Source organism: Lucilia cuprina, chromosome 2, assembly GCF_022045245.1.
Source record: "Lucilia cuprina isolate Lc7/37 chromosome 2, ASM2204524v1, whole genome shotgun sequence".
Classification (NCBI taxonomy): domain Eukaryota; kingdom Metazoa; phylum Arthropoda; class Insecta; order Diptera; family Calliphoridae; genus Lucilia; species Lucilia cuprina.
Window position 1 is genome coordinate 45,296,528 of NC_060950.1, and position 19,422 is coordinate 45,315,949.

The window sequence follows — 19,422 nt, forward strand, 5'->3', positions numbered from 1 at the left end:
ATTACCGAAGTATTGATTTCTGACGAAGAAGAAGATATACCGAAGTATTGATTTCATCAATACTTCAAAGGAAGCAGACATTTGAAGAACCTGGGCAGACTAGACATACCCCGGATGGAAACAAAACTGCACCACAAATGGTGCCCGAGCAGGGACCTGACTCCAAAACCGAATCAAGTGGAAAAACTACGAACACCACCAACGGCAGCATAATTCACCAAGTGACAGTGAGGTTATGTATACCATTCGGCGATGGGATTTAACTTATGACGCAGACGAACACCTAATGGAGTTTACAGAACGGCTAGAATAATTAGCAGAATGTTACAACTTCACCAGAAGTAGGCTCTTATTTGCATTTTTGGAAATTCTGAAAGGATGTGCTCTCCAGTGGTACCGGGTAAAAAGGAATGAACTCGATTCATGGGCAGTATTTAAGGAGCAACCAATTCGATTTTTCCTTCCAAAGCGACACTTGTCGCATTTAGAAGAAGCCATTTATCATTTAAAGCAAGGATGAAGGGAAAAGGCAAAGGACTACATAATGACCGTGTAAACATTGATTCGGCAACACCCAGAATTGAGGATGTTAAACCACACTGACGGAATATATGACAGATTAAGATGCGAATATTATTGCGGCGAGAAGAATCAAAACAAAGTAAGCCTCAGCCGAGTCATTATATGGGACCCACGAACGTCGAGGCACCGTACGAACAACATAATACTTGTTTAAGATGTAAACAACAGCGACATTTTAGATCACAATGCACGAATAGTCGTCGACTATTTTGTTCTAGCTGCGGGAAGGATGGTGTATTTTCGCTGGATTGTCTTGTTTAGCTAAACAAGAAGATAAAATGAAGGTCGCTACTATCTGATGAATACGGTTAATAGCCTAGTGGATACCGGTTCTACATACAATACATACGTATTTGGAGGAACAAGTTTATTAGCATCAGCAATATCTGAACTCATTATCCCCAACACTACATACAATACACACGTTTGTATCATGGGAAAAAGTTGAAAAGTAGACAATATACGGCTTTTACGGTACCCGGCCGTGGTTTATTTCAATGGAAAGTAATACCAATTGGACTTCATTCGGCTCCCGCCACCTTCCAGAGAATACTGGACACGATTATCGAACCCGAACTGAGCCTTCGAGTTTTCGCTTACTTAGATTGTTTTGACACATTCCCCGTATGCGTACCCGATGACAGAAAATAACATGTATTACAGGAAACTCATGATCATATGGCAGCTAGACATCTAGGGGTGTACAAAACCACAAAACGAGCCCAACAAAATTACTACTGGCCCGGTATGGCACGAGATATCAGGAGGGGAGTACGCACGTGCACAACTTGTGGCCTACATAAAGTGGAACAGGAAAGGAAGCCGGGGTTAATGTGCACTTTAGCAGCTTCAAGACTGTGGGAAGTCGTATGCGTCGATTTTATTGGACCATTACCAAGGTCGATTAAGGGCAATGCTTGGTTATTAGTAAGCACGGATAAATTTAGCAAGTGGGTAGAACTTATATCCATAAGATCAGCAACCTCCGGTGCTGTTGTATCATTATTAAAGGAGCGAATAGTATATACATTTGGTTGTCCCCGTTTATTAATTTCCGACAATGGTATTCATATACCCCTCAAGAAAACCCGACTGAACGAGTTAATCGGGTTGTTAAAACAATGATAGCCCAATACATTGGAGAAAAGGTAACCACCACACCCGAAGAGTACTTTTTCGAAGGGATAGTAGTGAATGACCCAGGCGTATCGTATGTGTGGCCACCCGGCCGGCCTAAAGTCCAGGTCACCGTGTAGAACAGGAAATTGACTTTAAGATGTTTGGGAATAGTAAAGAAGTTTTTACTACCAGAATATATTAAAACAAAAACAAGAGTGCTATATTCGGCTGTGCCGAATCTTATATACCCTTCACCATAGTGTATTTTAAACATAATAGTTATATAAATTTTTTTCCCCGACTACATTAATATTACACCAAAAGCAAAACAAAATGAACAACAACAACGCTAAACGAAATAAAAAAAAATACACAAGGCATCTAAACCAACAGACATCTAAACATACATAACGAAAAACACAGAAAAACTAAATAAACAACGCAATAAAACCAACCTACACCAAATATACGAACAGAATTCACAAAAACAAAATACACAATGACGCCAACAGCATCCAAACATACAAAACGAAATACACAGCTAAAAAACCAAATACATTTACACACACGTGTACATATTTGTTTTAATATACAGTTGTTGTTGCTTATTTAACAAAGCATGAAAAAAATATGAAATATTTGATGAAATTTTCAGAGGTTGTCTCGGATTTTTGCTCATATCTCTGTTATTTACCGACCAATTTTGCTGATTTTAAATAGAAGATTCGGATCTCGCCGATATATTGGGTCCTCTAAAAACTGATTTCGACAGATAGACAAACGGACATGGCTTAATCGACTCCGCTATCTATAAGGATCCAGAATATATATACTTTATATTGTCGGAAAATTATATTATAGAAATTACAAACGGAATGACAAACTTATATATACCCTTCTCACGAAGGTGAAGGGTATAAAATTAGTTATAAAACTGTTATTTTTTCAGTTACAAGATCCTACTTCCTATCAAAAAAAGGTAGTTACATGGAAAAAACATGAAAACATTTTTATAAAACTTAGCATAACACTTTAATTTTTCATCGACTTTTATAAAATAAAATGTTTATTTTTATGTACCGACGTGGTTTTGTTATTAAATAATAAAATTAAATGCTGAATAAAATTACTTTTCTTTTGCTAAGATAGGGACAGGATGCAATTTTTGTATTGTAAATTAATTTAAAAAAATTGTTTTCGACCACACCCCTAGCAAATTAATTGTTTGTAGTTAGAACTATACACGTATTTTTAAATACTTGTAAAATTGCTTTTTATGCGTAAAAGTGAGCATTTTAAAAGCCTATATTTTATGTAAATTAACGTACTTTATTCCAGTATAGCCACAATTTTAGATTTTGGGGAAGGATTCGAGATATCAAAAGTCACGCAAGGAATATGACTTCGAATTAAACAACTATCTAAGAGTGAAATCAAGCCATAAATATTGATATATGATATGTTACGATCGGACATAAAATGGCGGCGTAATATATAAAAAACAAAAAGGACGGTATTTTTAGGTGTGGCAAAAAATATTTTTTATATTTTTTATATTATATATCCCATATTATATATTTAAATTGACATTGACATACATATTTAAATTGACATTTCATTTGCTTGAGCTTTAATATAAACTAATATGTCTTATGTTATTTTGTATAAAAATTTAGTTTAAAAAATTTGATTTATATTATTATAATATTATTTGGTTAATAAGTTCTAAACTAAACGAGTCTCCATTGATTTTTTTGGTAGGATATAGAGGAGAGTTTAAATATCATTCTACCATGTCCTTTTTTTAACACGGGGCTGACTGATATATTTTACATTGAATTTTACACTTTGAAATTTGACCTTTAACCTTTGGAAGAGAAATATTTTATTTACGCAATATTAAAGACAATATCTTTGCCTTTATAATGAAATCAAAAATTATTCTGTACTTTAAGGAGTTTCAAAGTTATGAGTAATTATGTGTACTGTTAGACAATTTTAACATATTTTTAAGAAGATTAAAATATCATTGATTTGTGGAACACTTCTAAACTATAATATGGATGGCAAATTTCAATAAAATCGGAGGTGGTAAATTCGACTGCTGTCCGCTATCACATGGATTCTCCCTGAAGGTATATTTTTTGTAGTGAAATTTTAAAAAATATCTTTGATTTTACTATTAACCTCAAACAAAATCTTAATTTTTCGCTTCAGACCGCTATTACATTTGCTCCAAAAAAAATTATGAGATTTTGATAATTCCTCGTATAATTTTATTCAATACTTCAGTATGTTGTGCATTATTTCTCGGGTTGAAATTAAAATCTAAATATTCGTTTTCTGATTGGAAACGGAATCTACAATTTGTTTTATAATACGTTAAATAAAAAATTTGCATTAATAGTTCGCATACCTTATAAGGACTAACTCCAGGATAAAGACCCTAAAGAACAGCGCATTTTATATAGAAATTTGTACTGCATATAAATCTCCAATGAAGTTGTCTATATCTCCTTTATCCACACCTAAACTTCAATTACCACCTTTTAGATGATTTTAAAGCACGAAAATGGAAGCAACCCACAGCTTACGGAGATTCTGAAAGAGCAATTGGAAATTAAGACACACAACACAAATTGAATAGAATAATTGAATATTAAATGGTTTTAACCTTTAACTGAACCATCTATGTTTTCTATTTTTATATTGTGCACAAATAAAATGAACAGTGCAATTTTATATTTACGACCAAATTAAACTGTTATTATACATGGGATTCTACCCGGTATTTACCATGTAGTTGGGAAAATTGTGGGTAAACACAAGGAAAAAACCTTTTAATACCTTTTTTTGTGAATGTTTGTTACGAAAATTAACAAATTCTACTTAACTATTGCTGAAATATTGCACAAAAATAAAGAAAATAAGTTAATGGGTTATCTTAGGTACTAACGGCCTTGTTCATAAAACGAGCTGCTATCTTGCTGCTATCTTTAATGGCTGTATATTCCCATAAGGGAATGATAGCAGCTCGTTAAAAAGTATTTAGTTTTTTATTATGAATAAGGCCATACGTTTTGTATCTACAACATGTATGTACGTTAGAGCGATTCAAGCTTGTATGAAATAAATTGTCCGACAGGCCGTCCCCCTCTAGACTTGTTCTTTGGGTTGCAAAACTATGTCATACAAAATATTAGGCTGATAGGATAACGTAAACAGGTTCCGCAACGGCTCGGAAGTTTCCAAGTGCATTTACAAGGGAAAATATCGTTTTTTTCAGTTTTATTTCTGTTGTGTCTCTAATTATATAGAGGATTATTTAAAGAGTGATTATTCGAATTTTTGAACTTTGGTGTTATATTGTTCCCAAGTGCCTCAAAGGGTTAATTTGGCTTTTTAAATCTATTTGAAATATTGGACTATAAATTTCTGTAATTTGGTAAATATGGTCGAAAAATATTATTTGAATATAGTACAATCAAAATTAAAAAATATTGCAAAATTCGATTTAAACTCCACAGTTTATGGGTTAAGAATGTCTGATTTTAATAAAACTTCGTATACATATATTTTATATTATCTGGACTATAATACTTTATTTAAAATGTACATACATCAATAAGATATGTACGGATTCTCTAAGATATTTCAAAAAATGCTATTTTCGCGAAATCCGACGAATTCAAAGCTAATATGTGTGAAATTATTATTTAATTATTTTAATGTTTAATATTGGTTATAAATACCCATGAGATTTTCTAAAAATTTAGAAAATTAAGTTTCAAAAAACTTAAATTAAAGATTTGAAACGGTCGTTAAAAAATCAAACTTTTCTGACCATATCTGAGAACAATTTTGCGGACTAAAACTAAAAAATTTTAACTGTAATAGTTTTCAGATATACATTTTTTACATAATGGGGATGGATGCCACTCAAATCGTTGCATGTTCGCCACTTTATCTAAATGTTTATTTACAATTTAATGTAACCTATGAAAAATTTGAATAATATAATAATTTCCCAGATATACGAAATTTTGTATTTAATTCATATGGGAGATGCCAAGGTCCCATTGAAAGTCCGCACATTTTTCTCTAAATGTTCTCATGTCAATTAATGCCCAAATGTTGACATTAATGTCAAAGGATTTTTGCTCTAATAGTTTCCCAGGCGATTTATTCTATTTAATTCAACCCCTAATGTTGAATTAAATGTTAAATTTCTCCATGCAAAATTTTAAGATTTTAGGTCTATTAGTTTCCCAGACAAACAACAACTCCAATTTATTACCCAAATGTTCACATGGATATCAAAGTTGTTATTGAAAAATTTGAGGATTTTAGCTCTAATAGTTTCTCAGATATACGAAATTTTATATTTAATTCATATGGGGGGTTTCAAGCCCCTCTAATGAAAGTTCGCCCCTATTTCCCAAAAATGTTCAGATAAATATTAAAGTTCTTCTGCAAAAAAATAGGAGCTAGCTCTATTAGTTTCCCAGGTAACCGATTTTTGTATATTTTATTCATTTGGGAGTAGCCACGCCCCCCATTGGTAGTCCGCCAATTTATTACCCAAAATGTTTACATGTATGTTAAAGTTGTTTGTGCGAAATTTTAAGATTTTAACGCTAATAGTTTCCCAGATAAGCGAGTTTTTGTATTTTTTTCATATGGGAGGTGCCACGCTACCTACTTCTAGTCCGCCTCCTTTTTCCTTAAATAATCATATTGACACTAAAGCGGTTCAGACAAAATTATAGGAATCTATCCGTTATATATTCTCAGATATACTTATTTAATATTTTCTTCATTTTGTCCGAAAATTATATTATGGATGTCCATACAACCCTCCCACTTAAAATTTTGAAATAAAAAGTAGCCCATATCCTTCCAGATATACAGGATGACACTGTGAAAAAAATCATACATACATACAGTTACCGTCAAAAAAATAGTATTTCCACTTCGCAGTTAGATTTTAATTTTTTGATTACGTTATTATCCGTTAATATTTTAATACATACTTTTGAAGCATTATTACTAGAAGTCTATAGTCTTATAAAGTAAAAAAAATGCAAAATTAATAAGTGAATTTATAAAAAATACGCCCAAACGCTTATTACTCCAATTAGACCTGTCAATATAATAATACCAATAAATTTGTTTTTGACAAAAAAGCAAGGTAGTGCATAATATATTATTAAAACCCATTATTTGTATTATTAATTACTATTACTTAAAAATTAAGGTAACTCCTATATTGTTGGAATTGAAAAAAATATAAAGATTTATCTGCTAAAATTACTGAATGTTAATACATGTAACTATGAGAACACATTTTAAATGTTTACAGTTCAAGAAAAGTTCTATTCTTGAAAACAATGATGTAATAACAATGTATGAGTTTCTTAAAAAAAGAAATGCATATAGGCCAAAAGAGAGAACTGTAATAATTATTTTTCAGTGTTCAGAAACTCGGTATACTAAACGTAATTCCTAAGAATCTACCAATCAGTGTTAGTCAGGAATGCTAATTCCGGAATAACATCACTTGCACTGTATCCTGCAATTTAATGGGGGTATATGTGAATTTCTAGCATGCAGTAAATATCTGAGACAGATGCACGGAAACCAGTCCCGCTTCCATCTGTAAGAGTGCCGGCAAAATGCCATCCGGCTCTGCAACTTTATAGGAAGCGAAGCTCTTGATTGACCCTTTAACCATTTCAGATGTAATTACAATTTCCATGTTAGCCTCCCCTTTCTCCAATATCGGTTCATCTATGTTATTCGATATATCGGGTGGGAAATGGGAGGCCATTAGGAGTTTCATTGTCTCCTCCATATCCTCCAGCCTAATGTCATCGACCATAGATTCCGGTTGGACATGCGTTTTGGATAAGAATTTTTTATCTTCGATACATCATTTAGCCTGTCTACCTGTTCAAAGAAAAGTTTCCAGGAGACTCGTTTGGCTTTACGAACAATTTTCTTGTATTTACCAAGTTTACTACGATACTCAACCTAGCAGATCTCCGCTCTCACAGAGAGCAGCTGCCCTCGAATGATTCAACCTGATATGTATTACAACTCAGTTTCCCCCTTTATTAACTATGTAGATTTTATAATTGCTCTTTTTAAAGAGCTACAATATTTAATTATACAATTTGTTTTGCATGATCCCGTTATACATATATATTAGGTTTAAGCCATTGTTTTAATAAAGACTAGTTTGAGTTGAGTTGTAAACAGCAACACGTGAGTTTCAATTTGTTAAAAAAAACATATCATTGGCGACGAGGATTAAAAGTGAAAAAAAAAAATTATAATGGCAGAAGGCCCAGTCGCTTTAGTTGGAACTATAGAAATATATAATGCTGGTGAAGATTTTGTTCTCTATATTAATCGGTTGAACCATCTGTTGTCTCTCAACAAAATTAAAAATGATGTGGATAAAATATCGTTTTTAATAAGCCTTGGAGGAGCAGAACTCTACAAAACAATGTGCTCACTTTTGGCACCTAAGACGGAAGCTGATTATAAATATGATGATATAGTCAAGTTGCTCAAAACACATTTTAAACCCCAAAAGAACATTATTATAGAGTGCTTCAAATTTTTCAAAAGAGAACAAAAACCATCAGAAACAGTTTCAGAATATATTGTGGAACTTAAGCAGCTCGCACAAGAATGCGATTTTGGGTTGTTTCTGGAAAAAGCTCTCCTGATCAAATTTGTTTGTGGACTAACAAATGAAAACATTCAAAATAAAATATTAAACGAAAGTGGATTAAAAAGTTTTGAGAAAGCATGTCAAATTGCATTGTCGATGGAAATGTCAAACAACAATATAGAGCTTATGAGAAATAATTGCGAAGTAAACCGGCTTAACTATGGACGACTTGGGGCAAGAAAACAGACTGCGGACGACTATCAGGCTACAAAGACGCAGGAGAGGAAAGTCAACAACAGGTCCGATATAAAGTGCTTCTATTGTAAAAAGCGTGGTCATTACGAGAGAAACTGTTGGCATAAAAGAAGAGATGAAGAAGATGAAAATAAAAATATGTATGCAAAACGTAAGAATAGAAATAAGATTAAACATATAGATTATTGTAGTGATGAATATGTTAGTGATTATTCTAGTAATGATTATTTAAATAATTTATATGATTGTAATTATACAAAATCGTTATTAGTTTTTGTTAAAATTGAAGGTGTTCATATCGAAATGGAAATAGATACAGGAGCTTGTGTTTCCATTTGTCATATTTCAAATTACAATAGTTATTTCAAAAATTTAAAGTTAGAAAAACAATGTGAAAATCTTAAAGTGGTAACTGGCGAAAATGTTGACGTGGTTGGTTCTGTTGTTGTTGAAGTGGAATTTGAGGAAAGAATTCATAATTTGAAATTGGTTGTGTTGAATTCGCAACACATATTTAAGCCCCTTTTAGGAAGAAACTGGCTAGATGTAATATTTCCTCAGTGGCGTAAATCATTTAATAATGTAAATGCTATAAAACTCAATACAAATATTAATTTTTCGTTTGATACATATAATAGTCTGTTCTCTAAAGGAAATGATTCGACAATAAAAGACTATGTTGCTGAAATTGTTTTAAAAGAGGAATCATACCCAATATTTGCAAAAGCACACCAAGTACCGTTTGGATTAAGAACCAAAGTTGAAGCGGAACTTGATAAAATGTGTGAAGAAGGCGTATTAGTTCCTGTAAACCGAAGCAAGTGGGCAAGTCCTATAGTCATTGTTAACAAAGGTGACGGTTCTGTTCGAATATGTGTTGATTGTCGCAGAACTGTGAATAGATTTGTAGAAAATGAACACTATGTATTACCTAGGGTAGATGACATTTTGGCAAGTTTGTCAGGTTGGAATTATTTTTGCAAATTGGACCTAACTGGAGCATACTTACAAGTAAAAGTGTCTGATCGATCTCGCGAAATACTGACTATAAATACGCATAAGGGACTTTACCAATACACCCGTTTAGTTTACGGTTTAAAAACAGCCCCTCAGATTTTCTCGAAAATAGTATGTGAAATTTTAAAAGGATTGGAAAAGGTACAGGTATACTTTGATGATATATTAATTGGTGGGAGCGATGTATATGACTGTAAAAGTAATTTAACTGCAGTTTTAGATTAATTGTTGGAATATAATATAAAAATTAATTTTGATAAATGTAAATTTTTCGAAACGGAGATAAATTATTTAGGATACACAATCAATAGAAGTGGTATTTCACCATCTAAATTAAAAATAAAAGCAGTTCTGGAAGCCCCAGCACCTACGAATAAAAATCAATTAAGATCATATTTGGGAATGATTAATTACTATAATTACAACATAAAATATAAAAGCGGATCGAAAATGTGTCATGCAGATGCACTATCCCGTTTGCCTATGCCCCAACATACAGGTGATGATAATGATAGTATAAATATTTTCCAAATAGCACACGAATTGCCAGTAAGTATGGATGATATTAAAAATTGTATGAATAAAGATAAGGAACTGACTGAAGTATATAAATACATACAGTATGGTTGGCCTAAAAATGTGCCCGAGTATTTACATAAATTTTATAATAAAAGAGTGTCGCTGGCAACTGAAGATGAGTGCTTATTCTATGGAGAAAGAATAGTAATACCCTGTACTTTAAGAAATAAAGTACTTGAGCTATTACATTGTGGACATATTGGAATTGTAAGAATGAAATCGTTAGCAAGGACGTATGTTTGGTGGCCAGGAATCGATTATGATGTAGAAACGTATGTTAAGTCTTGTCATGCTTGCAGTTTCAATCAGCATGCTCCAAAACCTATTTTAACAACGTGGAAAATTCCGGAGAAGCCCTTTGAAAGGATTCATATTGATTTCTGTAAAATAGAAAATATAACTATACTTGTTATAGTTGATACTTTTTCTAAATGGATTGAGGCCAAAATTATGAAGTCAACAACTGCTAAAAGTGTGAACGAAAATCTTAGATCATTTTTCTCCATTTTCGGTTTGCCAACAGAATTAGTAAGCGATAACGGCCCACCCTTTAGTTCAAAGGAGTTCACTGAGTTTTGTATTAACAGTGGAATTAAGGTCCTTAAGTCACCACCCTACCACCCACAGTCTAATGGGTCGGCAGAAAGGGCAGTACAGACTGTAAAAAGCTCATTAAAGAAATATTTATTGGATCCGAAAGTAAAACACAAACCTTGGGATTTCAAAATAAACAATTTTTTGCTCAAATATCGAACAACACCAACAGCAACAGGAATTGCACCAGCACATATTATTTTCAATTTCAAACCAAAAACATTACTAGACTTTGTTAACCCGAAAAATATGCTCAGAAAAGAAGAAAAAAATAGAATAAAGGTTGAAAAGAGCGAAACAAATAGAAAATGTAATATAGAAGAGAAAATTATTGAATACAAAGTAAATGAAATTGTTTTGTATAGAAATGTATTAAATAATTATTGTAAATGGACAAACGCAAAAATTGTAAAAAGATTAAGTAACATAAGGTATTATATTAGTGTTAATGGTACTCAGAGAGTAGCGCATGTAAATCAACTTAAAAAATTTTATGGGAAAGTTATAAAATATAACTCAAATATTTTAACTTATAAGGAAAAGAAGAAAAGAAGGAGAAGTTGTAGTCCAGATATAGAATTAAGAAGATCGGAAAGAATTAAAAGACAAAAAGAAGATAATTAACTTGTTTGTTGTATGTGTATTTATATAATTCTTCATTTATCATAATATTTTCGTTATATTGTATTCACTATGTTTTAATTCATATCATTCGTTGTGCTATATGTTACATGTATGTAAATATTCAAAATATTAATAAGACTTGCATACTAAATTTTTTTTAATACATATGTATATACAATTCGAACTAAAGTGAGAAGGAATGATATGTATTACAACTCAGTTTCCCCCTTTATTAACTATGTAGATTTTATAATTGCTCTTTTTAAAGAGCTACAATATTTAATTATACAATTTGTTTTGCATGATCCCGTTATATCATATATATTAGGTTTAAGTCATTGTTTTAATAAAGACTAGTTTGAGTTGAGTTGTAAACAGCAACACGTGAGTTTCAATTTGTTAAAAAAAAACATATCATTTACATATTTCAATTAATTGAAAAATAATTTATTTTTTCAAAAGTTATGAGTATAAGTTAGTTGAGTTGTAAACAGCAACACGTGAGTTTCAATTTGTTAAAAAAAAACATATCATTTACATATTTCAATTAATTGAAAAATAATTTATTTTTTCAAAAGTTATGAGTATTTAAATGTTGTTATATCTTTAATAAAAAACAAGTAAGAGTTCTATATTCGGCTGTGCCGAATCTTATATACCCTTCACCATGATGTGTTAAAAAGCAGTCATTACAAATATTATTACAAAAAATCAAAAAATACCAATTGTAGCCCATTTTATACGATCTCTACGGACTCTACATGCTTAACTTCATATTTCTAGGTTCAGTATTATAGAAATTTTTAAAAGTACCGTTTAAAGAACGAAAAAGTACCAAAAACTTCCCTTTTATGGGTTCTCACTTAATCCAGGCTCTACATAATGTTTCTAGGTTCAATATTATAGAAAATTCAAAAAGTACCTTTTGTAGAACGAAAAAGTACCAAAAAGTCCCCTTTTATGTATTCTGGACTAATACTGGCTTTACATACTTAATATCATGTTTCTAGGTTCAATATTGTATAAAATTCAAAAAGTACCTTTTGAAGAACGAAAAAGTTCCAAAAAGTCCCTTTTTATAAGTTTTTACCTAGTCAAGGTCCTACATTCTAAATTTCATCTTTCTAGGTTCAATATTATAGAAAATTCAAAAAGTACCTTTTGTAGAACGAAAAAGTACCAAAAGGTCCCTTTTTATAGGTTCTTACCTAGTCAAGGTCCTACATTCTAAATTTCATGTTTCTAGGTTCAATATTATAGAAAATTCAAAGAGTACCTTTTGTAGAACGAAAAAGTACCAAAAAGTCCCTTTTTATAGGTTTTTACCTAGTCAAGGTCCTACATTCTAAATTTCATGTTTCTAGGTTCAATACTATAGAAAATTCAAAAAAGTACCTTATGTAGAACGAAAAAGTACCAAAAAGTCCCCTCTAATGTGTTTTCGTCTAATCCGGGCTCTACGTACTTAATTTCATGTATCTAGCCAATAACAACGCACAGTGGTATAGGAAAAAAAAAGAGGGAAATAATTCGGTAACTTCTAAACGGTTAATCCGATTTTAATGAAATTTGGTATGCACAAAGAGGAGGTGTTGACATTTTTTTATGATATTTAATAATTCAACTTAAATTTAAATGCTGGTAAACAAAAAAAAAAAAATAATAATAATAATGATGTAAGATATACTGCGTGTTCCTCTAAATGCGAACGAACATTTCTTTCTCATTTTATATAAAAAACAATAACAAATTTTCGAATTTGTTTGTTGTTTTCATTATAAAACTATGAAATACTTGTTCGTTCGCTTTTAAAGGAACAGACCCATAAACTAATTATATAGAGACTAAAGCAACCCACAATCTCTTAATAATATAATAAAATTAAAATATTGTAAATCCTATCATCCAACCTGAATGCGGAGGTGTTGCATGCCGTAGAGCTCTTGACATAGACGGCAGCAAGTTCAGACTTACTCAACTAATACCGGTAGACATATATTGACTTTTGTAATAGTATGCACAAATACCAACAAGTAACGAAAATGCCGTGGTAACAATAAAGGATTTTGGTGTAAGCAACTGTGGCAATAAATGATTGATCAAATAATTGCCATTGGGCCTCGTATTTCGTGCAATTTTCTTTCGTCTCTCCAAAGCCATTTTTTCTTCCAATATTCTTTGCTGTTTTCTGAAAGTAAAACGCAATTTATTAATTAAAGAAATTTTAGCAAGCACATCATATAACTTACTCTAGTTGAATTAATTTTTCCACTTCCTTTTCGATTACAGTCAAAGAGTATTTTTCATAAAGATTACTCGATGTTTTTAAGAGATCTTCAAATGGCAAGTTGTCTGGTAACTGCAAATATACACATGAACATATGTGAGAAAAAATGATGTATTTAAAATCTTATTGTGAGTTTACCTTGGAGAGTAGACAATGTATCATGGCCATATCACATTCTTCAAGCAAAATATCTTCAGCGCGGTGCAATATTATCGATGCCGTTACAAAAATAGGCGAATAAATTGGAGAGGCCAGAAAGTAATCGTACAATCGTACGACTGCTTTGTACGAGTTCAAACTATGTCCGAACCATGTTAAATACCACGGCAAAGCAAATAAAGTACCGACGGAAGAACGTTGCAAAAATTGAAAAAGTTTTGGATTTTCAAAATTAACAACAGGCCATATGAACATCAGTCTCTTTTGGGTAGCATCCATGGTTTCTTGCATGCATTCGGAAAAATGATTTGTTGAGAGTTCTTCCATCACGGCGAATGCCACCTCTTCGCCAACGACGAGAAGAAAAGTTACTGCCACATCATGGTAGCCTTGGTAATATCGTAAATTTGGATATTTGTTAATTACTCGTAATATTAAGACGGTCAACTGATCTTGAAGGGCAATACGTTGTTCGTAAGGAATACCAGGTGGGAAACGTTTCAACGATCTATTTACGTCTAGTACGACCTGATTGTATTCAGGATGAGTCTGTAAGTCACTTAATTTGGGAGCTGGATCCAAAGAGGTAACATCAACACCAGCCAATTGAGGCCATAGTTTTCTTCGCAACTCATCTGTTACAAGACCATGATCTGATCGAGCCAATTCCCTTAACAATTTCAACTCAATTTTTCCATTACCCTCTTTTAATAGTTGTTCAATTTTCTGACGTTTTTCTTGTTCCTCTTGACTTTCCGGACCTAGTAATATGAAAATAAATTTTTATTTGTATGTATAGATTTCGCAAAACAAATGCTAGTTCTTAATATTCTCTTCTGATATGGGTATGCCAAAAATCAAAAATTTTATGTGTATTTGCTAATGATAAATTATTTACGTATGCTTTAACATATTTCTTCTTCTTATTCTGGTTGTTTTTGTGCAATTCTACAATCTTACGGCTATAAAATCAAACTTTAAAATTGGAGTATTAATTCCATGAATAGAAAGCATTTATTGCGAAGTCGGCATTTGATAAACTACAGAGGTGGAAGTCCCTGTGCCCAATCAAGGACAGGTTATATTAAAATGATTAATATTTTTGTTTGTTAAATATGACCCATACATATATATGTATGCATGTATTTTATCAATCTGTTTTTTTTTAAATCTAAATAGATATTTGAGGGCAAAGGTAAATTATAATTTTTTAATAATTTTCTATATTTTTGTTTCTGTTAAACGAAATGACACAATTTTTAATGCATCAAAGTTTAACAATGGTGTAGACGAACATACACTTACACTTTTCAAAGCTCAGCTCTTGGGGCTGATCGATTTTTATCACGTCCTCTTCGGACATTTTTTATTTTTCTTTTAAAAGCTTATTAAATTAAAACCAGATCTCACAAATATTTTCAAACGCACTGAACATACATAAGAAGTAATCCAGTTTTTTTTAATAATAAAAAACAATAATTTTCTCTGTATCCTTATAATATTAATATTTTTACAAATTGATGACTACTACAGCTGTTTTTTTACTGACTTTCAAATAAAATGTTGTTTCATAATAGAAACGTTGTGGAATTGGAGACAGGGTAACTCATAATATGTGCCGCTCCCATAACGCCAACGGTACGGTAATGCGGAAAATATACGTTATATTTAAATGTGCGCTCTCAAAGTACATATTCACCCTTATATTATGTACATATGCGAACACAAGTTGATTTTTCAAAATGCTTGATATTCGTCAGAAGTATTACTATGGCGAGAATCTATTACAGAATATGGCGTTTTAATGGAATATGGCGTTTTAATGGAATATTCAACGTGTATTTCACTAGTGATAAAAACATTTATAGCTTCTGGCATCAGTTCGCGTAGTTCGAATTAAATGAAATTTGGCAATCATGTGCCGGTTCAGAAAGCAAACTTTTTTTGTGAAATTTTAATTTTTGTGTGTGAGAGAATGCGATATCAACATCTCTTTTTCTCACATACAAAATCAGATGAACATTGACCTGGTTCTCACTAGGAAATTTTTTTTGGGAAACTATTCATTTTTGTGTGAGAAAATGAGATAGATATATCATCCATTTATTTCTCTCACACACAAAATCAAAAGTTTCTCAACAAAAGTTTCCTAGTGTGAACCAGGTCATACAATATTGTGTTCGAATATTCTCGAAATTGTGTTCGAAAATTAGAAATAAATGTCAAAAAATTGTTAATGGTTCTTAAAAAGTCCCTGAATCTAAAATGTTATTCAACTCAACACAATATAATATTTTACAAAATCAAATAGTTATAAGTTTATTAAAAGTTAATTGAATAAAGAAAATTTTTAAAAACAATTGACAAAACAAAATTATAAAATTCAGTGAATTATTCAAAATTATTTAAAGAAAGTAAAAACATAACATTTCCTCCTCGTCTATTTCAAAACATGGAAAATAAGGAGAGTAACGATCAGACTTCTTAATGCGGCTTGATTTGCGTAGTTGTGGTTTTGCTATTGCTAATGACGTTTCAGAAATTGATACCGAAGGATTTTCATCCATTAGGGCTCTAGGATCATTAACTTCAGCTCTTCGATTCTGACTATTTCCAATATTTTGTTGTAAATTTTCAAAAGTTTGAGGACTTTGTTGCGATGGTTGAACTGATTCTATAATGAAAGAGAAGAGTATATATAAGTTTGTCATTCCGTTTGTAATTTCCACAACATAATTATCCGACCCTATAAAGTATATATATTCTGGATCCTCATAGATAGCGGAGTTGATTAAGCCATTTCCGTCTGTCTGTTGAAATCAGTTTTCTGAAGACTCTAGATATCTTCGGGATCAAAATCTTCAATATTTCTGTCTGTATTAAAAATCAGCAAAATCAGTCCATAAATAACTGAGATATGGGCAAAAAGCTGAGACTACCTCCGAAAATTTCCTCAACAAATTACAAATAAAAGCATAAAAGCAACAACAAGGAGATAAAGCAGTAATGTTGGTAATACAGCTCATATTTATTTGAGAGTGGTAATACAGTTTGATGGTGGTAGTACAGTACAACGGTTAATATTTCTTTCTGCGCTAATACAGTTTATATTTGTTTGTGTGTATGTTATGTGTGACATGTGTGCAGATATACAAGTAGATTCAAAACGCGGCTTGTTTGTTTTTTTAAGTTACTTAGTTTCCAAAACTAAGATTTATTTGGCCTGCAATAAAAAGTTATACAACTCCATCACCAATTTTAGCTAGAAAAAAAAAATAGCTCATATGTTCCAAATTCGAGTTCTTTGGTTCACCACCATAATCAAAATTAAAACTTAGGTTAAGTTAACACGATTGCACATGTAAATATGCACCTCAAGAAAAACTGTAACTCGGTACAGTTATCTGACGTCACACATTGTCCAATGCGGTTTGAAACGTAAAACTCTAGAAGGCAGAGCAAAAAGGACGACCTGATTACCCTTAAGCACCACTATTGCGCACAACGGTCTTCCTCCACCCAGAGCTGAATTACGAATGCAAAACGCGGCTTGTACTACAAATTAACTGTTTATTTGTTATTGTTGTTTTTACTTACTTTGATGCAGATATAAAATGTAAAGTTATAATAAAATACAAAAATTAATTGATATTTTATAAAATTAAATTAAGTTCTAAAAATAAATAAAAACTGTTTTTTAAAACATAATTGGTATTTTCGGCACAGCCGAATATAGAAATCCGTCTTGCTAAAATTAGAGTTATTTAGCGATTTATTCAAACGAATTTGATTAATATGACGTTTCCAAACTTTATTTCCAACATCAATTAGAAACATCATATTCCCAATAGTTTTTATTATTTTTTCGGGTATCCATTTATCCCCTTCCCAAATGTTTCGGCACAAGACAATATCATAAATAATAGATAATGCTTCATTTTCTATCTGACTATAGTTTTTCTGACCTTCATTTAAGGTTTTTGAAGTACATGCATTCGGACATTCCGATTTTCTTTCTTAATAGATTCAGATTCTTAATAGATTCAAATTGTAGATAAGTTTTTAATAAACGAAGCGTAATAGTTAACTTTTCCTAAAAATGACTAAAGTTCTGCAATATTTCTTGGTCGAGGCAACTACTAATGGCTTCTGTTATATTTTCGCATTGTTGAATTTCAGAAAAACTAATAATATAACCAAGATACTCTATCTTTGGGTGCATAAAGGAGCATTTTTCAAAATAACCTCGAAAACCAGATTCATACAAACGAGTTAAAAGAAGTTTGAGATTATTAACATGATGAATTAAAGGGAAGATCTTAATTTTCAAATATTAAAAATGAGTCCCCAACTGCTAAAATACCAACTATTTTTTAAGCAAACATACATTACCCAACAAACGACAACAATGGCTAGATATATGTAAAATTTCCGAAGAAGATTTGCCAAAAGAGCCAATCTTATGCTCCGACCATTGCATTAAAAGTAATATTTCAGTTAATGCAAAACGTGTAAGATTGGATAAAAATGCTGTGCCAATGACCACAAGGTAACTTTAAAATACTAATTGATCTGCAAACATTGAGTTTTAAGGTATGTATATACATATCTCCGATCACAATCGAATTTTTTTTGGAAATAAATCTGAAATTTCTAAACTGCTAGTCCAAATAGTCCAAAATAACGTAATAGTAAATTATTATTTAAATTGTAAATTTTAAATTACACATTTTTGTAAAAAATTTCTCGAAAATCAAAATCATTTTTAAGAATGTGGCAACGCTTTATATAATGCTCACAAAAAACTAAACTTCAAAAATCCTTATTTGATAAAAAAATTTTTGATTGACACTACCTTCTTTATTTTTATCATGGTTAAACCTGCTCTTGTAGTACAGATTGACTTAGATTTGATAATTATGATTATATAGGATGGTAATACAATATTATGTTCGAACATTTAAAATTGTATCAAACTGTTTTAAAATAAACTCTGAATAATAGAAACTAAAAAAAAAACTTCGAAAATGTTGTGCGCTCCTTATCATAAAAAATTAATTATTTTTCAGTGTTCAGAAAATCAGTTTCCTGAACGCAATTCCTAAGAATCTTCCAATCAATGTTAGTCAGGAACAACATCTCTTCCAAGATACTTGGATCTAACTTTGACGAATGGCTGACAGTGGCAATGAAAGTGCTCCAGTGTTTCACTGTCCTCTCCACATGCTCTACATACGTCTGGTTCCGCTCGTCCAATTTTGCATAAATGTGCTCGTAATCCTGTGTGTCCACCCAGAATACGTACTATCATACTAACTTCAGACTTGCTCATTTGGAGGAGATTTTTCGTCTTGCTCTCATCAGGGTCACCCCATAGGATTTTCGTGGTTCTACCCATTGTTTCATTATTCCCATATTCTTATGGGATTCTCTCCCATATTTTTAGTTCAGCTTCATTTGCGTCGAATGGTTTTGCATTTGTCAGGTTAATTTCCTCGAGCTCCCTTCCCTTTAAAGCTATTAC

The 19,422-nt window shown here is 31.6% G+C and overlaps 2 protein-coding genes across 3 annotated transcripts in view; both read right to left on the reverse strand.

Moving 5' to 3' along the window:
• LOC111679312 (protein gustavus) overlaps nt 1–19,422 on the reverse strand; it is a 92,605-nt gene that overhangs the window by 29,587 nt on the left and 43,596 nt on the right. The window contains exon 2 of one of the 2 annotated variants that reach the window (XM_046945110.1): nt 4,118–4,302. The exons of the other annotated variant lie outside the window; for it this stretch is intronic. The gene's annotated coding sequence lies outside the window, so the exon portion shown is untranslated. The remainder of the gene's footprint in view (nt 1–4,117; nt 4,303–19,422) is intronic. 2 annotated transcript variants of the gene reach the window in all.
• LOC124418512 (TBC1 domain family member 20-like) lies at nt 13,060–15,436 on the reverse strand. The gene is made up of 4 exons (XM_046945109.1): nt 15,204–15,436; nt 13,878–14,659; nt 13,702–13,811; nt 13,060–13,640 (listed from the first exon to the last, which is right to left on the reverse strand). Exons 1-4 carry the CDS (start codon nt 15,259–15,261, stop codon nt 13,427–13,429), a joined length of 1,164 nt encoding a protein of 387 aa, XP_046801065.1. The 5' UTR covers nt 15,262–15,436; the 3' UTR covers nt 13,060–13,426.